Raw genomic sequence first — 20,937 nt, 5'->3', positions numbered from 1 at the left:
AAGAGCTTAAGGGCTTCAGTAAGTTAGCTGATCTCGCTTGCCTATTGTAACAAAGGACACAGATTGAGACAATGTGAAAAGTTTGTGGGAAGACCAGCCACTATATTTTGAATAGTGCCGAAAAAAGTCACCTTTGTTGAGATAGCAAGGCGTAGAGCTGGATGAGCACAGCAGCCAAGCAGCATCAAAGGAGCAGGAAAGCTGACATTTCAGGTCTGGACCCTCTTTCAGAAAACACTTTGTTGAGACTGTTTTGTACTCATCAGAACATTTCCTTAAATTTCAAGTGGAAAACCAATGAGGAGAGTGCTGATCAGTTTGCACGTGGAACTCATTTAATTTTATGAGGCTTCCCATCCCCCACCATCAAATAACTCTATAGTGAGGCTGTAAAATCAAGATCTGCATATTCCCCATTTGAAGCAAATGTGAATGACCAGAATCATTGCTTGATCTGAGGTGGAATCAGTGCCTTTAATGTTTAGATTGCAAAACTAAGTGCACTTAATAACTTTACTTTGAATGTCAGCTGGTCTTGTGTGCATGGTACTAGCTGTAATATTTTTCTTTACAGAAGTAATTGATAGTTACATGTAGCCACACCTTGGTTTCTTGAAGGATGATTTGAAAGATTAGCAGAGCCTGTTGGAGTTGAAAAGTGTACATGTGGGAAGAGGGCATCCAGCCTGAAAGAATCACATCATGAAGGTATTTTTTTCTGACTCTTGAATGGTTTGAAGAATGTAATTCCAACAGCATAGCAGGAAGGTGCTCAGCAAGACTGATACTTGGGGTGAAGCAAGCATTGTGTCAGCACGAGTAAGGAGCCAAATCAGCAATATGTACAACAGCACTTATCCTAGTTGGGGTCAGTTGCTGATTCAGGAACTGTACCAAGTTTTGAGAATATTAAAATAGATAGGACAAGAGACAGCTGGAAGGATAAAGCAAGAAGGAAATGTAAAGGAATCACAAGGCAGGCTACTGTAGTCTTATTGTTGGGGATTTCAACTTATAGTTAAGCTGGAGATAGTAAATTTCAAATGTCGTCTGACCACTGTAATATTTACTTGAATAGAAGTATCTAATTTGTTTGCTGTGTCAGTAAATGAGGATGCTTTATTGTCTGATTGGAGTATTCTGTGTGGGAAGACAGCACAAACTGAACACACAGAAGGAAATGTTTCTGCTTTTCTTAAAAAAAAAACTATTCTTAAATACAGGTATCTCTGTCAAGGTTGGCCTCTGTTGACCTTGAGCAGACGGAGCTGAGCTGCTTTCCTGATCTGCTGCAATGCATTTGGAGTGGATGTTCTCACGTTGTGTTTGGAGGTTTTGAGCATATTGAGTGTTGTTGATGCTGCGAGGAGTTCCATTGCATTGTCCCTTGTAAATGGGAGACAGACCTTGGAAAGTCTGTGTCAGATACTCTCCAAGAGCAACCAGCCTCTGACCCACTCTTATAGCTACATAATTTATGGGACTGGCCTAGTTAGGTTTCTGTGAATGGCAATGTTCAGTATTTTAATAGTTGTAGATTTAATAATGGTAATGCTTTTTGAATGTCATTGGAGGGTGATGATTAGCTTCATTATGGAAACAGTCATTGCCTGGCAGTTGTGCAGCATGAATATTACTTGCTATTTATCAGTCTAAGCCTGACTATTATAGAGTTCTTACTGCATGTGAGCATGGACTGTATCTATATCTGAGGACTTATGAATTATGCTGAACATTGTGCAATTATCAGTGAAAACTCTACATTTCTGATCTTTATGATAGAGAGAAGGTCATTGGTAAAGCAGCAGAAGATGGTTGGACTTAGGATCCATTGCCTAAGCAACTCTGCAGCAATATCCTGGGGCTGACATGATTGGTGTCTAACAGTCATGACTAGTTTTGTTCTTAATGTATTTTTTTGTGGGATGGAGTGTTGCTGGAAAGGCCAGCATTCCTTCCCACTGGTAATTGACCCTCAACTGAATGGCTCACCAGGCAGTTAAGACTCAATCATATTAGTATGGACCTGGAATCAGATACACGTCGGACTTGAAAAGAACTAACAGATTCCCTTCCTTAAAGGACATTAGTGAACCAGATGGGGTTTTATGACAAATAGACAATGGCTTCATGGCCATTATTACTGAGACTAGTTTTCAAATCCAGAATCTTTAATTAAGTTTACATTTCACCACTTACTTTGGTAAGATTTGAAACCATGTCCCCAGAGAATTATGAATGAATGATTTTTTGAATGAATGTTTTAATTGTCACATGTATTTTACAGTGAGGAAAACAATAAAATACATTGAAAGGTTTTTTCACTCTCACAGTGATCAGACGCCATTTTGTGTAGTCTTTAGAATAAGAAAAAAGCAGATATAGCTTGAAGAGAGTCCATCAGTTCTGAGCCAGTTCACCATCAACAATACCTGTGCCACCATCCCTCCTCCACTGCCTCACCACCGTCTACACTGGACCCAACCAACACTGAAGTCACCACCATTCAGGTGCCATCTTTTGCTGCTGAGCTGACTCCCCTCTGCTGCTGCCTACATTGGACCTGCCAGAACCAGGGTCATATTTTCGTCGCTGGGCCCACCTTGGTGTGGCTGTAACACCCTTCCAACACCGCTTTGGCACCGCCAGTGCTGGACCCAACCGATGATGAAGGTGCTGATCCTCTGGCACAATCTTTCGCCGCTGGGGCTACCTCGCCGCTGTCCCCTCCACCAATGTAGCATCCGCCATTTTTGATTCCAGGCCCCATGCTTGCCCCAGAGAAGTAATCGGTGGCTGACTCGCTGCCGACACGAGGCCTGTGCTGGACTCACACCAGCCTGCGTTGGGGTTCCTTGCCACATCGATGGTAGTAAAGGGAAGTAAGCAAGCCAGTAAATGAAGAGAAAATGTGAGGAGAGTGGTCTGAGTGGATGAGCCCCAGCACAGGAGCCCTACACTGCTACCATCTTGATGACGTTAACCTCAGTTTCTGAATTACAAGTCCACATAAGGGGCATAACTCCACCCACTGAGGAGTCGTTATTCACCTCCCCATTCCCATTTCCAATGGATTTCAATTTTACAAGTGCTCCTCATTATCACATTGGAATGCAGTCATAACATCAAGGGTATCAGTGAGTTTTGAGAAGATTTGTAGCTCAGGTTGAGGTTCTGGATGTAAGTTTGCTCGCTGAGCTGGAAGGTTAGTTTTCAGACGTTTCATCACCATTCTAGGTAACATCATCAGTGAGCCTCCGGTGAAGCGCTGGTGTTATGTCCCGCTTTCTGTTTCTGTTTAGGTTTCCTCAGGTTGGTAATGTCATTTCCTGCATTGGTGATGTCATTTCCTGTTCTTTTTCTCAGAGGATGGTAGATGGGCTCCAAATCGATGTGTTTGTTGACGGAGTTCCAGTTGGAATGCCATGCTTCTAGGAATTCTCGTGCATGTCTCTGTTTGGCTTGTCCTAGGATGGATGTGTTGTCCCAATCAAAGTGGTGTCCTTCCTCATCTGTATGTAAGGATACTAGTGATAGTGGGTCATGTCGTTTTGTGGCTAGTTGATGTTCATGTATCCTGGTGGCTAGCTTTCTGCCTGCTTGTCCAATGTAGTGTTTGTCACAGTTCTTGCAAGGTATTTTGTAAATGACATTTGTTTTGCTTGTTGTCTGTATAGGGTCTTTTAAGTTCATTAGCTGCGGTTTTAGTGTGTTGGTGGGTTTGTGGGCTAGAATGATGCCAAGAGGTCTGAGTAGTCTGGCAGTTATTTCGGAAATGTCCTTGATGTAGGGGAGAGTGGTTATGGTTTCTGAGCTCGTTTTGTCTGTTTGTTTGGGTTTGTTGCTGAGAAATCGGCGGACTGTGTTCATTGGGTACCCGTTCTTTTTGAATACGCTGTATAGGTGATTTTCTTCTGCTCTTCGTTGTTCCTCTGTGCTGCAGTGTGTGGTGGCTCGTTGAAATAGCATATTCAAAAAGAATGGGCACCCAATGAACACAGCCCATAGCCTTTACAAGACCTGGTGCACTCAGCTGATACTGTGTATCATGTGGGTAGATAGAATTGGCTGAAGACATTTTTGCTGTGATACAGAATAAAATATTGCATTAAGGAGGTGATGGCCTAGTGATATTATCATGAAACTATTAATACAGAGACCCAGTTGCTGGAAAAGCTCAGCAGATCTGGCAGCAGTGAAGGAAAAAGACAGAGTTAAATGTTTCGGGTCCGATGACCCTTCCTCAGAACCAGACCCAAAACATTAACTCTGTTTTTCCCTTCACAGATGCTGCCAGACCTGCTGAGCTTTTCTGGCAACTTTGTTTTTGTTCCTGATTTATAGCTTCTACAGTTCTTCTGGTTTTTAATAGTTCAGGGTATCTGGGATTGAATTCCACCATGGAAATAGCAGATAGTGGAAACTGAATTCTGTGAAATCTGGAGTTAAGAGTCGAATGATGACTGTAAAACTGTTATCAATGTTTGGGTGTAAAAACCCATCTGGCTCACCAATGCTCTCTAAGGAAGGAAACTGCTGTCCTTACCTGGCCTGGTCTACGTGTGACTCCGGATCCACAGCAATGTCGTTGACTCTTAACTACACTCTGGGCAATAAATGCTGGCCCTACTGCTCACTAATGCTCACATTAATGAATGAATTTTTAAAAAAGCTTGTGGAGATCTAAAATAAAAACAGAAAATGCTAAAAGTTCTCAGCCAGCTTGCAAGAAGAGAAACTGAATTAACGTTTTAGATTGATGAGCCTTCATCCAATGTCTTTAAGATGTGTTTGTTGAACACTTAATTGTGAATTGTACAGTGCAACTGTGTCTTATGTGTTTCTGTTCTGGGAACCAGTGATCATTGTGTATGATAATAAAATGTGAGGCTGGATGAACACAGCAGGCCAAGCAGCATCTCAGGAGCACAAAAGCTGACGTTTCGGGCCTAGACCCTTCATCAGAGAGGGGGATGGGGGGAGGGAACTGGAATAAATAGGGAGAGAGGGGGAGGCGGACCGAAGATGGAGAGTAAAGAAGATAGGTGGAGAAGGTGTGGGTGGGGAGGTAGGGAGGGGATAGGTCAGTCCAGGGAAGACGGACAGGTCAAGGAGGTGGGATGAGGTTAGTAGGTAGCTGGGGGTGCGGCTTGGGGTGGGAGGAAGGGATGGGTGAGAGGAAGAACCGGTTAGGTAGGCAGAGACAGGTTGGACTGGTTTTGGGATGCAGTGGGTGGGGGGGAAGAGCTGGGCTGGTTGTGTGGTGCAGTGGGGGGAGGGGATGAACTGGGCTGGTTTAGGGATGCAGTGGGGGAAGGGGAGATTTTGAAACTGGTGAAGTCCACATTGATACCATATGGCTGCAGGGTTCCCAGGCGGAATATGAGTTGCTGTTCCTGCAACCTTCGGGTGGCATCATTGTGGCAGTGCAGGAGGCCCATGATGGACATGTCATCAAGAGAATGGGAGGGGGAGTGGAAATGGTTTGCGACTGGGAGGTGCAGTTGTTTGTTGCGAACTGAGCGGAGGTGTTCTGCAAAGCGGTCCCCAAGCCTCCGCTTGGTTTCCCCAATGTAGAGGAAGCCACACCGGGTACAGCGGATGCAGTATACCACATTGGCAGATGTGCAGGTGAACCTCATTGTGTATGTCCTTCAGGTCTTTTAAGATTCCTCTTGATGCTATACAAGCTTTCATTCCATAAGTTTTTTTTCCCGCTTTCCTTCCCTGGATTCCTCAGCAATTTTTTCAACACTTACTTTCTTTGGTTTGGAAATGCACATATTATCTATTAACATGCAGTAAATATTCTAACACAATTGCATTGAAGAGAAAGTGCAGTTCCAAGGTCACGCACCTGATTCAAAATGCAGACGTGTTTCATTCTGCACGTGTTTTATTGATTACACCATAACATTAAGTGCATTTGACTTAAGTGTACGACAAAGTCAATGCCACGGTTCCAGCTGAATAACTAACATTAAATTCTAAGCATTTAGGTACTTGATTACAACTTGGTGCTTGAATTATACTTAAAAGGGAATGTTCTAACGTGTGACAAAAGCTGATATGCTTCTAAATGCCCCCGAAACCAGAAGGGTTCACTGTCCTAACACTGTGAGGCAGGCAAGTGGGAAATAAACAATATTTCTAATCCTGAGCCCTTTGTGGTAGCCATTACTAGAAAGTGTGATTGCATGATTTTAGGTGAGAGTAAGTATTAACACAGTTTCCCTGAAAAAAAAACAGTCTGAAACTTATAATATCACGCAAGCTGCCTACTTTTCCAAATTCACTGGTTGGACTTGGGTGTCATTGGCTGGGCTACCATTATTACTCATCCCTAGTTGCCCTTCAGAAGTTAGTGATGAGCTGCCTTCTTGATCTTGAACTGCTACAGTCCATGTGCTGTAGGTATATCCACCATGCCATTAGGGAGGGAATTCCAGGTGGATTTTAATTTTCATAATATCACCCTTCTCTGCCTTGGCCACAACCTCTTCCTTGGCTTCAATCCATCTGTTGCTGAAGTGTAGCTGCTGTAAAAGATAAGACAGTACTGTTTGAAAAATAGAAGCCAAATTCTTCAAATGCCTTGGCTAAAATTTATCTAATCTTTGTACATAAACAGGAGATCCGCTTGAATTTCACTAAGTTTCCTGAATCATCAACTTCCAAAGCCATAACCTCTACCATATTCCTACAAATATACCAATTAGATGCAGGAGTGGCCTGCTTTGCCATTCAATATGATCACGGCTGATCCGTTTATGTCCTGAATTCAAAATTCCCATCTGCCCAACCCCCAGGACCTACCACCGACCCATAACCTTTTGATCCCATTGCCTAACAAGGAGCTATATATTGTGGTCTTAAAAATATTCAATGACCCCACCCTCAATGCCTTTTGAGTCAGATTTCCAAAATGGTGCAAACTCGGAAAAATTGCCCTCATCCCTGTCCTCAAAGGGTGACATCTAATTTTGAAACAATGCCACTCCATGAGAAGAAACCTCCTTTCCACAGCTTGTCAAGACCACTTAGGACCTTATACGCTTTAATCAAGTCACCCTTCACTACTAAATTCCAGTAGAAATGAGCCTTGTCTGTCCATCTTTTCCTCTTAAAATAATTTGCTCATTCCAGGTATCGTCCCCGCTAACATTTTGTGGTGTGTGTGTTGGAAAACACCTGTAATTGTTCTTAATTTAACTAATTCTGCTCTTTCATTCTTCGTGTCAAGGTAACCTATTTCAAATATTCCCACCTTGTACTCCCTCTCAGATGTTTACTCAGCTGATACAGTGTGGAGCTGGAGGAACACAGCAGGTCAGGCAGCATCAGAGGAGCAGGAGAGTCAACATATTGGGTTGGGAAATAGAGGGAGAACGGGTGGGGCTTAGGGACGGTAGGTAGGATAGTGATAGATGGATGCAGGTAGGCGGTAGTGGGGATTGGTCAGTGAGAAGAGTGGGCGGATAGGTGGGGAAGAAGATAGATGGATTATGTCAGGTCAAGGAGGCGAGGATGAGAGGGACAGTTGGATGTAAGATGAGGCCGGAGGTGGGGTGATTTTGAAACTGGTGAATTCTATGTTCACGTCATAGGGCTGTAGGCTACTGAGGTGGTGTTGTTCCTCCAGTTGCGAGTGGAGTCAATATAGCACTGGAGGAGGCCCAGGATGGACATGTCACCCAGAGAATGGGTGCAGGTGTTAAAGTGGTTCACAACTGGAAAGCGTTGCTGATTACAGCATACAGAGAGCAGGAGCTCCACGAATCAGTCACCAAATCTACACTTGCTCTCATGGATGTGGGGGATGCCATTTTGGGAGCAACAGATAGAATAGACCAGGTTGGAGGATGTTCAGGTGAACCTCAGTCAGATATGTAAGAGCACTTCCTCTGGTTGCAGAGATTGGTACCGGGGGTAGTGGGGAGTGTGGAGCGGATGAGGGAATTGTGGAGTGAGTGGTCCCAATGAAAGGCAGACAGGGGTGGTGAGACAAATATCTCTTTGGTGGTGGAATTGGATTGTAGATGGTGAAAGTGGTAGAGAGTGATATGCAGAGGTGGGTGGGGTGCTACATGAGGACGATTGGGACTCTGTCCTTACTTTTGTTGGTGGGAGGAGGTTTGAGGGCAAAAGTGTGGGAAATGCAAGAGTTGTGGTTAAGGGCATTTTCAATCAACAGAAAGGGCATGTTGAGGTCCTTGAAGTAGGAGGACATCTAGGATGTCCGGGTATGGAATGTTCCATTTTGGAAGCAGATGTGGTGGAGGCGGAGGAATTGGGAGTGAGGGATTGCATTCTTGCAGGATGGTGGGTGAGAAGAGGTGTGGTCAAGTTAGCTGTGGGAGTCGGTGGGTTTGAAATAGATCTCAGTGCTGAGATGGTTACCAAAGAAAGAGACGGAGAGGTCCAGGAAGGGGAGGGAGATATCGGAGCTGGTCCAGGTGAATTTCGAAGTTGGGGTGAAAGGTGTTAGCGAAGTTGGTGATCTGTTCAAGCTTCTCATGGGAGCATGATCACTCACTTAACCTATTTATCACCGTCTGCAACTTCCTCATGACTTCACAATTTAAATTTCCACCTATCTGTCTGTAAATATCGCTTCCTTTACCAGAATCACTAAGAACCCACAGCAGGCTCTCATGGAACTCCACACATCACAGCAGAAAAAGACCCATTCATGTCCACTCTTTTCTTGACAGACAGCCACTTTTCTATCCTTGGTAATATGTTCATCGCAGCACCATGGAATCCCACTTTGTACAATAACTTTTGATTTGTAATCCTGTTAATTGCCTTCTGGAATCCAAGTGCAGCGACTACAGGCTGCCATAAGACCATAAATCCATAAGATATAGGAGCAGAAGATCAATGAGATCATGGCTGATCAAACAATCCTCAATTCTACATTCCTGTTATTTCCCCATAATCCCTGATTGCCTCACCAACTTAAAAGAATCATTCTATTTTCCTTTATAGATATATTTAAGGAAGCTCTCAACTATCCATTTCATATTACTCGCCAGTTTACCAATGAAGTTTATCTTCTCCCTCCATTATATTTTTGATTATCTTTTTGGCTTTTAAAATATCTCCAATCTTCTGGTTTACTACTAATCTTTAACGTGTTTTTACGATTTTTCTCTCAATTTGATACCATCCTAATGATCCAGCCTCCACTGCTCCCTGTGATAAAGAATCCCATAAATTAACTACTCGATGAGAGAAGAAATTTCCCTTCATTTTTTGCCTTAAATATATGACCTTTTACACTGAGATCATACCCCTGGTCCTGGCCTCTCTCACCTCAAATTACCCAGTCAAGCCCCCAAAGAATTCCTTTCTTTCAATAAGGTCTCTCCTGATTATTCTAAATTCCAGTGAGTACAAGACCAATTTACTCAACCTCACCTCATAAAAAAAAATCCAGCCCTAACTGGACTAAGGGGCTAAAATTGGTAACAGAGCAGTGAGCATTAGGCCCTTACTCTGTGCAAGGAAGAGAAAATGAATCTGGCTAGGGAAGTGAGGGACTGACCATTAGGAGATGCCACGAATTCCACGTTCAACCACAAAGTGAGCCGTATTGTGTAGTGTTGCATTGCTCTCACATTCTTAACTTGAAACAGCTTTTAGCCCATTTTCTCAACTTACCCCTGTGTATGGGAGGCATGTAACATTGCATTCTATTTTACAACTTTACAGGGGATTACACTGCCGTGCAAAGTGTACAATGGGAAGTTCACATCTCCACTCACCCTCATAGCTGAATGATCTGCCAAGAGAAGCTGCACAAAAATGCTGCCATTCAGAGTTCAGAAGTTGTCTTACAGGTTATTCAAGCATTTCAGGAGAATTCAGCATTACACACAGATTTGGCAACGTTGATTGCTAATGGATGATGGCAGGGTGTAAGGGAGGGGCCTCACAGTTGCTCACATCCTGTGGCCTATCATGACTGACTGAAAAGCATAGTGTTCGGATTCCATATTTTGGCTGAACCATCTATCCTCAGCGCCACGCAATATAATTGCCGTGTTTCCTTGATTGCTGCTGACTCCTGCAGGGTAAGGAAAGTTGTAAAGTGCAGATGCTTTACTGTTTGATCAGTTGAAAATCCCTCCCATCAATCACAATGTAACAGTATTTTATGGCTTCACACATTGGTCTCATTGCGAAGGCAAAGCTTCAGTGACACTTGTCATTGTCTCAATAAACAGCTCTGTAACCTTATGTAAATACCTGCTGCACAGCCAAACTGCAAAAGCTACATTGGATGATTTCAATGCAGTCACTTCTCCACTGACAGCACCCTGTTCCAAAACAAAACCTTGAACATCACAGAACTGTAATCACTTACTTAGGTGTGGGATGTTGCACTTGTGAACCGATGTTTTCCATGAAAAGCATGGATATGGAAATATGTCAAAAGAATTAAAAGCAAGGCAGAAGTAGCCAAGCCAGGTCAGACTTCAAGCATGTGTTTACCTATTCGAGGTGACAAGAAGCCAATTATTGAAAAGTACTATATAAGTCATGATTGCTTGAGCCATAACACATACTATTCCTGTCTGCCAAAAGAACGACCTCACAACAGAGTCCAAATTGTTGCCATTTTACATTTAGTGGATGTACAATTAATACAATTGGACCAAATAGGGTCTCATACACAGATCATTTGTTTTCACCCCCAGGAAGTAAAAAAAACTTTAATCTATCCTGCCTGCTAATACATGCATTGTCAGCAATTTCAGTCTCTTTTGTGTGGGGGAGTCAGGAGCAAAGATGGCAAAGTTTTATCTTAGCGTCTTCGTGAATAATTTTCAAGATCTGACTGAGATGCACAATGATTCCCTCATCCTTCATGTTCCCTTTTTTTGTGTTACTCTAACTGGGTCCCGAATTACCTTTCTGCATCCACCCCATTTCAGTTCAGCATCAACCATTTCCATTCAGCCCCTTTTCTTACATAACTGTCAATGCTCCCCATTTACCCCAACACTCTGCAAATTGTCATCTACTTATTTAGCCATTCATTCATCTCATATTGAGGCTAGGATAATTGTAAACTGTAATAATACCCTAATCCTGGTTCGCATTGCTCAGTCCTATGCTGTAGACAATCTCATCTTGCTATCTGCAATTACCATCTTTCACCATCTGTCTTTAATCAGTGACCCAGATCTGTGAAACTCCTTGCCTCAAATCTCTCTGCACCTTCTCTGCAGCTGCAACACTGTATTCTGCACTCTGTTCTGCTACCCTGATGCATTTTGTGTCATACAATCTGCCCATATAGCACACAAAACCACTGTGTCTCCGTACATGTCACAACAATAAATCAAACTCAGACTCAAACTCCGGGGGGACCGGGTGGGGTAGTCCATCTGGTCTGGGTAATTTATCCACCTTCGGACCTTTCAGCTTCCTGAATGCTTTCTCCTTCGTGATGGCCACTATACTTACCTCCTCATCCTGGCTCACATAAAATTCTGGTTTGCTGCTGGTGTCTCCCACTGTGAAAACTGATGCTAAGTACCTATTCAGTTGCTCTGTCATTTCTTTGTTCCCAGTATTACTTCACCAGACTCATTTTCCAGTGGTCCAATGTCCATTCTTGCCTCTCCCTTACCAGTTATCTAAAAAAATCTCTTGCAATCTTCTTTTATATTCCTAGCTAGCTTGCTGTCATATTTCATCTTCTTGTATCTTATTGCTTTTTCAGTTACCCTCTGCAGGCTTTCAGAGGCTTCCCTGCCCTTTGACTTCCCACTAATCTTCACTACATTGCCTGCTCTTCCTTTCACGTTTATACTGCTCTGAATTACCCTGCCCACCATGGTTGCCTCATTCATTCGTGTGCTTCTTCTTCCTCCAGATGAATTTCTGTTATGCCTCTTAAATTGCCCTAGAAATTCCTGCCATTGCCACTCCACCTTCTTCCATGTTAGGGTCTACTTTCAAACAACTTTAGCCAGCTCCTTTCTCATTTCTTTGTTGATACCTTTACTCAATTGTCATACTGTTGCATCTGATTCCAGCTTCTCCCTCTCAAGCCGCAGGGTGAACTCTTATCATATTATGGTCACTCTCTGGGAGGGGTTCTTTCACTTTAAACTCCTTAATCAAATCTGTCTCATAACACATCACCAAATCCAGAATTGCCGCTTTCCTAGTGGGGTCTACCACAAACTGTTCCAAAAATAATCTTGTAAACATTCAACAAATTCCTTTTCTTGAGATCCGCTACCAACCTGATTTTCCCAGTCCACCATTGAAGCCCACCATGATTATTGTGACAGTGTCTTTCCTATATGCCTTTCTTTTTATCTCCTCATTTATTTTCTGCACCGCATCCTGACTACTGCTGGAAAGTCCGTACATAACTCCCATCAGAGTCTTTTTTCCATTGTAGTTCTTCAACTCTACTCTACAAATTCAATCAAAGATAATGGGAACTGCAGATGCTGGAGAATCCAAGATAATAAAGTGTGAAGCTGGATGAATACAGCAGGCCAAGCAGCATCTCAGGAGCACAAAAGCTGACGTTTTGGGCCTAGACCCTTCATCAGAGAGGGGGATGGAGTGAGGGTTCTGGAATAAATAGGGAGAGAGGGGGAGGCAGATCGAAGATGGAGAGAAAAGAAGATAGGTGGAGAGGAGAGTATAGGTGGGGAAGTAGGGAGGGGATAGGTCAGTCCAGGGAAGATGGACAGGTCAAGGAGGTGGGATGAGGTTAGTAGGTAGGAAATGGAGGTGCAGCTTGGGGTGGGAGGAAGGGATGGGTGAGAGGAAGAACAGGTTAGGGAGGCAGAGACAGGCTGGGCTGGTTTTGGGATGCAGTGGGTGGAGGGGAAGAACTGGGCTGGTTTTGGGATGCGGTGGGGGAACCCCAACCTCACCATCAAACCCACAGACAAGGGTGGCACAGTGGTAGTATGGTGCACTGACCTCTACATCGCCGAGGCCAAACGCCAACTCTCCAACACCTCCTCCTACCGCCCCCTTGATCATGACTCCACCCCCGAGCACCAAACCATCATCTCCAACACCATTCATGACCTCATCACCTCAGCGGACCTCCCACCCACAGCCTTCAACCTTATTATTCCCCAAACCCGCACAGCCCATTTCTATCTCCTTCCCAAAATCCACAAACCTGCCTGCCCTGGTCGACCCATTGTCTCAGCCTGCTCCTGCCCCACCGAACTCATCTCCACCTATCTGAACTCCATTTTCTCCACTTTGGTCCAGGAACTCCCTACCTACGTCCGTGACACCACCCACACCCACCACCTCCTCCAGAACTTCCAACTCCCTGGCCCCCAACACCTCATTTCCAGTCCCTATACACCTGTATTCCGCATGCAGATGGCCTCAAGGCCCTCCGCTTCTTCCTGTCCTGTAGGCCCGACCAGTCCCCCTCCACTGACTCCTTCATCCGCCTAGCCGAACTCGTCCTCACCCTCAACAACTTCTCTTTCGATTCCTCCCACTTCCTACAGACAAAGTGGTTGGCCATGGGCACCCGCATGGGCCCCAGCTATGCCTGCCTCTTTGTAGGTTACATGGAACAGTCCCTCTTCCGCACCTACACGGGTCCCAAACCCCACCTCTTCCTCCGTTACATTGATGACTGTATCGGTGCCGCCTCTTGCTCCCCAGAGGAGCTCGAACAGTTCATCCACTTCACCAACACCTTCCACCCCAACCTCAAGTTCAACTGGGCCATCTCCAACACATCCCTCACCTTCCTAGACCTCAGTCTCCATCTCAGGCAACCAGCTTGTAACTGATGTCCATTTCAAGCCCACCGACTCCCACAGCTACTTAGAATACACCTCCTCCCACCCACCCTCCTGCATAAATTCCATCCCCTATTCCCAATTCCTCCGCCTCCGCCGCATCTGCTCGCACGATAAGACATTCCACTCCCGCACATCCCAGATGTCCAAGTTCTTCAAGGACCGCAACTTTCCCCTCACAGTGATCGAGAACGCCCTTGACCGCGTCTCCCGCATTTCCCGCAACACATCCCTCACACCCCACCCCCGCCACAACCACCCAAAGAGGAACCCCCTCATTCTCACACACCACCCCACCAACCTCCGGATACAACGCATCATCCTCCGACACTTCCGCCATCTACAATCCGACCCCACCACCCAAGACATTTTTCCATCCCCACCCTTGTCTGCTTTCCGGAGAGACCGCTCTCTCCGTGACTCCCTTGTTCGCTCCACACTGCCCTCCAACCCCACCACACCCGGCACCTTCCCCTGCAACCGCAGGAAGTGCTACACTTGCCCCCACACCTCCTCCCTCACCCCTATCCCAGGCCCCAAGATGACTTTCCATATTAAGCAGAGGTTCACCTGCACATCTGCCAATGTGGTATACTGTATCCTTTGTACCCGGTGTGGCTTCCTCTACATTGGGGAAACCGAGTGGAGGCTTGGGGACTGCTTTGCAGAACACCTCCGCTCGGTTTGCAATAAACAACTGCACCTCCCAGTCGCAAACCATTTCCAATCCCCCTCCCATTCTTTAGATGACATGTCCATCATGGGCCTCCTGCAGTGCCACAATGATGCCACCCGAAGGTTGCAGGAACAGCAACTCATATTCCCGCTTGGGAACCCTGCAGCCCAATGGTATCAATGTGGACTTCACCAACTTCACAATCTCCCCTTCCCCCACCACATCCCAAAACCAGCCCAGTTCATCCCCTCCCCCCACTGCACCACACAACCAGCCCAGCTCTTCCCCTCCCCCCACTGCATCCCAAAACCAGCCCAGCCTGTCTCTGCCTCCCTAACCTGTTCTTCATCTCACCCATCCCTTCCTCCCACCCCAAGCCGCACCTCCATTTCCTACCTACTAACCTCATCCCACCTCCTTGACCTGTCCATCTTCCCTGGACTGACCTATCCCCTCCCTACTTCCCCACCTATACTCTCCTCTCCACCTATCTTCTTTTCTCTCCATCGTCGGTCTGCCTCCCCCTCTCTCCCTATTTATCCCAGTACCCTCTCCCCATCCCCCTCTCTGATGAAGGGTCTAGGCCCAAAACGTCAGCTTCCGTGCTCCTAAGATGCTGCTTGGCCTGCTGTGTTCATATAGCTCCACACTTTATTATCCCACAAATTCAATGCCTTCTGACTCCATTTCACCACTTGCTATTGATTTAATTTCCTCTCTTACTAACAAGGCAACCCCTGTCCCCCCTTCCTGATCATCTGCCTATCCTTTCAATAGGATGCAAGTCCTTGGATATTTGGTTTCCAGCCCTTGCAGCCACGTATCTGTGATACCCACAACAACATACCTGCTAATTTCCATCTTTACCTTGTTTTGTATACTTATGAATTTAAGTATCATACCCTCAGTCCTGCGGTGTCTAGCCTCCTTCTGATTCCTGTTCCCTATCTGCTCTGCCTGAGTTTATATTCTTGACCGTTTCAATACTCGGTCCTCTTACTTGTTGTGGAAACTTTAATAACCTCTTCTGTGGCCTCCTCCAACCCACCTTCTTCTGGATTCCCCTTACCAACTTTACATAAGTTTATAAATTCAGCTCTCTGTGATCTTGCTAATCCACTGACAAACCGGTTTCTCTGGTCTTTCCTTGTAGTTCTGAAAACTGACCCCTGAATTATCCCAGATAATAAAATGTGAGACTGGATGAACACAGCAGGCCCAGCAGCATCTCAGGAGCACAAAAGCTGACATTTCGGGCCTAGACCCTTCATCAGAGAGGGGGATGGGGAGATGCTGCTGGGCCTGCTGTGGTCATCCAGCCTCACATTTTATTATCTTGGATTCTCCAGCATCTGCAGTTCCCATTATCCCTGAATTATCCCCACAGCTTTTCTTGTTGATTTAGAACTTAACACAGTATTGAAGGAACACATTATAGAGTGCGTTTTAGATGATCATGTACCAGGATGCATATTTAACCAATCTATGTAGAAAGTTAAATGCGTCATTTGCGTTGCTGGTTGATGTTCCAATCTTGATTGACTTGTGTTTTCTGTCAAGATTCAAACAAAGTTTGCCTTACACTAATGTTGTTTACCATGTTCTGGACATGAGGAATAAGCCAAGAACAAACACTATTTTAAAAGTAGGGCTGTTTTTTGCTTCAGTGCTCAGTGAAATGTATTCGTTTGAAATGATGTTCTCCATTCATAAAACTTTACAAAGTTCAGACTTAGTTACTTTGCTGCTCTGCCTTCAACGAGCATAGAAAAGGGAAGGGCAGTAAAGAATAAATGGGAAGGTCTGTCATATAATAGAAGGCAGAAGTTACATGAAAAATAGTCAAAACAGTTTTCTGACAATGATAATAATTCTAATTATGCTTTGCTCTATAACTTTGGTCTACAGTGGGTAGCAAGTAGTGTATTTCAGGATAATGATTCCAATTCATTCAGCAAGGGTTTCTTGTAACTCAGTAGCCATTTTGGCTGAATGGTGAATGGATAAACATATGGATGATAATGGAACAGTGTAGGTGAAATGGGCTTCAGATTGGTTTCACAGATCGGTGCAACATTGAGGGCCAAAGGGCCTGTACTGCGCTGTAATGTTCTATGTTCTATGATGTGCAGATGTCGGTGTTGGACTAGTGTGGACAAGGTCAGAAATCACATGACACCAGGTCATAGTCCAACAGGTTTAATTGAAAACACAAGCTTTTGGAGCCTTGCTCCTTCTTCAGTTGTTAGTGAAGTGCTAAATGGGTACAGTGCTAATAGAATACATTTGTTTCAAAGCCTCAATGTGGTACATAATCTTATTTGTTGTGCTGATTAGCATAACTTGAACTAGTTGGTGGTGCTAAACAGACATCTAAAGGCTCAGCATTTCAATGATTAGGTGCAACTTTTGTACAGCAGTATAGATTTGTTGCTTCCAGTCACTTCCACTGATGGAGTGGTCTATGCTGGCTGGTACACAAAAGTACGTGGCAGAATGGTTCAGAAACTGAGGGAACAAGCACATAGTTTCTCTGATGTGACACAAGAATTTCTAACAGAGTTTACTCCTGCACCCGCAGTAGAGAAGGATACCACCACTTTGCTTTCCTCTCTCCTGCTGTTTCTGGTGCTACTCTGCCTAGTCTTATGAATGGTCTTTATCAACCCAAAAGGAAACCCTTATGATGTTAGTGGTCCGTTGACCTAGTAATTGCTTGGTGAGGTCTTCAGATAATTAATGTCTAATGGTTGCTTGAGTGTTGGTAATATCACAAGCTCTCAGAAAGTCCCCTGTTGTATTAAATGTCAACTTCATAGCTTCAGTTGCAAAGGAATATGAAATAATGATTATCTCTTTTAGTGGTATGAAGTAACTCTTGACATTGACATAAAAGCCACACTTAATCCTAAACAATTGGTCACTGTTCTGAAGGAGGGGCTTATATGGTGTCACTTCTTTTAATGAGTGCTACCAGGTATTTTAAAGGTCAATCAGGCCTTTGGGCTGTCATTCCTATTGCAAACCCTTTATCAAAATGAGGCCTCATTGCTAAACATGGGAAAAACGAGCATTACAGTTTAAGGTGATAATGGGAACTGCAGATGCTAGAGAATCCAAGATAACAAAGTGTGGAGCTAGATGAACACAGCAGGCCAAGCAGCATCTCAGGAGCACCCTCTCTGATGAAGGGTCTAGGCCCGAAACGTCAGCTTTTGTGCTCCTGAGATGCTGCTTGGCCTGCTGTGTTCATCTAGCTCCACACTTTGTTATCTTATTACAGTTTAAGGTCACTGCTTTGCTGCTTTACTATATAGGGCATTGGTTAAAGCATTTCTTCCAATATCCAGCATTATGGTTTAATCTCAGAGTTATGCACATGGGTCACAGCATCATTGAATCATACAGCGCAGAAAAGGCCCTTCGGCCCATGGAGACAACGCCAACAAAAAAAACTCTAAATCTACACTAGTCCCACTTTCCAGCACAAGGCTCATAATCTTGAATGTTATGACATTTCAAGCACCCGTCCAAGTACTTTTTAAAGATTGTGATGTTCCCTGCCTCTACTGGTCACTGAGGCAGTGCTTTCAGGCTCCTGCCATCCTCTCTGCCAAAAACCTTTCCCTCAAACTCCTGGCTTTCACCTTAACATTAGGCCCCTTGTCACTGATCCTTCAGCCTCTCTTCATAGCTAAAATGGTATATCCCAGCAATATCCTGGTGAATTTCCTCTGTACCCTCTCCAGAGCAATCAAATGTTTCCTCCAATGCGGGAAACAAGAACTACACTCAGAACTCCAGCTGTGGTCTAACCAAAGTCTTGTACATCTCCAACAAAACTTCCCTGTTCTTATAATCTCTGCTATGTTTCCCCTACGCCTTGTTATCTACCTTACTAATTTGTCCATCTACCTTTAGGAATCTACAGGAAAGGACTCCAAGATTCCTCACTTCTTCTAAGCTTCCCACTGTCATTCATTGAGAAGTCTTATGTCTTGTTACTAAGTGCATCACCTCACACCTATCAGGGTTAAATTCCATTTAACCATCTGACAGATACATCTATGTCCTTCTCTAACCTAAGATCTTCCTGTCTCACTGTCAACTAACTAGCCAATCTTTATGTCTTCTGAAAACTTACTTCTCATTATTTCCCCTCCCTAACATTTTCATCTGCATTGTTTTCGATATATCACAAACAATAATGGGGCCCAGCCCTGACCCCTGTGTTATTTCACTGCACTTTAGGCCCCAATCACACAAACATTGCCCTCTTTCTCCTGCCGCTAAGCCAATTTTAGATCCTCTTGCCAAGTAACTCTGGATTCCATGTGTTGTCACCTTCTTTATCGGTTTCCCATGTGGGGCCTTGTCAAAGACTTTGCTGAAATCCATATAAACTACATCAACTGCACCACCCTCATTGACACACCTGGTCACCTCCTCAGAAAATTCGATCAATTTTGCTAGAATTGACCTCCCTCTGGCAAAGATTTGCTGGTTATACCTGATCAAATGTTGCATCTCCAAGTGGTGATTAATTCTCTCCTTCAGAATTTTCTCCAATAGTTTCCCTATCACTGATGTAAGACTCACTGGTTTGTAATTCCTTGGCTTATCTCTACTACTCTTCTTGAAAAGTGGAATCACATTAGCTGTCCTCCAGACCTCTTGTACCTCCCCTGGGCTTGAGAGATTTTGGAAATTTGGGTCAGAGCCATTATAATTTCCTCCCTCATCTTCCATAGCAGCCTGGGATACAACTCATCTAGACCTGGGTATTTATCCACTTTTAAGCCTGCCGAAACCTTCAATATCTCCACACTCCCTCTATTAAATCACCAAAAACCTTACAGCCCCTCTTCCTGAATTCTGTATCTACAGTCTTGTTTTCTAAAGTGGAGATGTTCACTGATGATCACAGAATGTTCAGCACAACTCATAACTCTTCAGATAATGAAACAATCTGTGTCCAAATGCAGCAAGACATGGACAATATCCAGGCTTGGGCTGATAAATGATAAGTGACTTTCACACCATACAATGCCAGGCAATGGCCATCTCTAATAAGAGACAATGTAACCAATTTCCCTTGACATTAAATGGTGTTACCATTACTGAATCCCCCACTATTGACATTTTGTGGGTTACAATTGACTAGAGCCTCAACTGGACTCACCATATAAGTACATTGACTACAAGAGCAGGTTGGAGGCTAGGAATACTGCGGTGAGTAACTCACCTCCTGACTTACCAAACCTGTTCATTATCTACAAGGCATAAGTCAGGAGTGTGATGGAATACTAACCACTTTCCTGGACAGATGCAGCCCAAAACAACACTCAAGAAGCTCGACATCATTCAGGACAAAGCAGCCCAGTTGATTGGTACGACACTCACAAGCATCCATTCCCTGCACCATTCTAAGTAGCAGCTGTTTGTACCACCTACAAGATGCACTGCAGAATCTCACCAAAGATTCTTAGGCAGCACCTTCGAAACCCATGTCCACTTCCATCTGGAAAGAACAACAACAGCAGATACATTGGAGACCCATCACCTTCAGGTTCCCCTCCAAACCACTTACTATTCCTAATTTGGAATAGCATCATGGCCCAGTGGCTCAGTGGTTAGCACTGCTGCCTCCCAGTGCCAGGGGCACAGGTTCAATTCCACCCTCTGGTGGCTGTCTTGTGAAGTTTGCACATTCTCCCTATGTCTACAAGGGTTTCCTTTGGGCGCTCCGGTTTCCTCCCACCCTCTAAAGATGTGCAGGCTAGGTGGATTGGTCTAGCTAAACTGCCTGTAATGTTCAGAGCTGTGTAGATTAGGTGGGTCATAAGGGGATCATAAGGGGTCTTGGTGGGATGCTCCTACGGGTTGTGTACTTGTTGGCCAAAGGGCCTGTTTCTGCACTGTGGGGATTCTTTGATCTATGATCAATGACATCGCTGTTCCTTCACTGCCACTAGGTGAAAATCCTGGAATTCACTCCTTAAGGGCATTGTGGGTTAACCTACAGCACATAGATTGCAGCAGTCCAAGACGGCAGCTCACTATCACTTTCTCAAAGGCACCTTAGGATGGGGAATAGTCACCGGCCAGCCAGTGACACCCATATCCCATGACTTAAATTTTTTAAAAAATGTGAGGTACTCATTTAACATTCTATCAACATTGCTGGCTGCATGCACAGATTGCGCTTTTATCCTCAATAGGCCCTATTCTTTCCTTGGTAATCCTCTTCCCCGCTCCTTGATATACCTATAGAATATCTAGGGATTCTCTTCCACCAGTGTATACCTATGGCCCCTCTTCATTCTGTTAATTGCTTTCTTAAGATCTCCCTTGCACTTTCTATACTGCACTAAGGCCTCCCTTTGTACTTGCTGAAAGCCATTTTTCTTTCTTATCCAGTAATTAATATTTCTATTCATCCAG

At 44.5% G+C, this 20,937-nt stretch overlaps 1 protein-coding gene across 8 annotated transcripts in view; it reads left to right on the top strand.

The window, feature by feature from the left end:
• The first annotated feature begins 421 nt into the window (after positions 1-421).
• The window catches only part of slc2a12 (solute carrier family 2 member 12), an 85,506-nt gene continuing 64,990 nt past the window's right edge, over positions 422-20,937 (top strand). For 4 of the 8 annotated variants that reach the window (XM_059645304.1, XM_048532005.2, XM_048532001.2 and 1 more), the window contains exon 1: positions 479-708. In XM_059645304.1, coding sequence (XP_059501287.1) covers positions 703-708 — 6 coding nt within the window. In that variant the 5' untranslated portion in view covers positions 479-702. The other 4 variants (XM_059645303.1, XM_059645297.1, XM_048532003.2 and 1 more) reach the window with 2 other exon arrangements.

This window comes from Stegostoma tigrinum, chromosome 4 (genome assembly GCF_030684315.1).
Source record: "Stegostoma tigrinum isolate sSteTig4 chromosome 4, sSteTig4.hap1, whole genome shotgun sequence".
Taxonomy (NCBI): Eukaryota; Metazoa; Chordata; class Chondrichthyes; order Orectolobiformes; family Stegostomatidae; genus Stegostoma; species Stegostoma tigrinum.
This window is presented reverse-complemented; position numbering and strand designations above follow the sequence as displayed.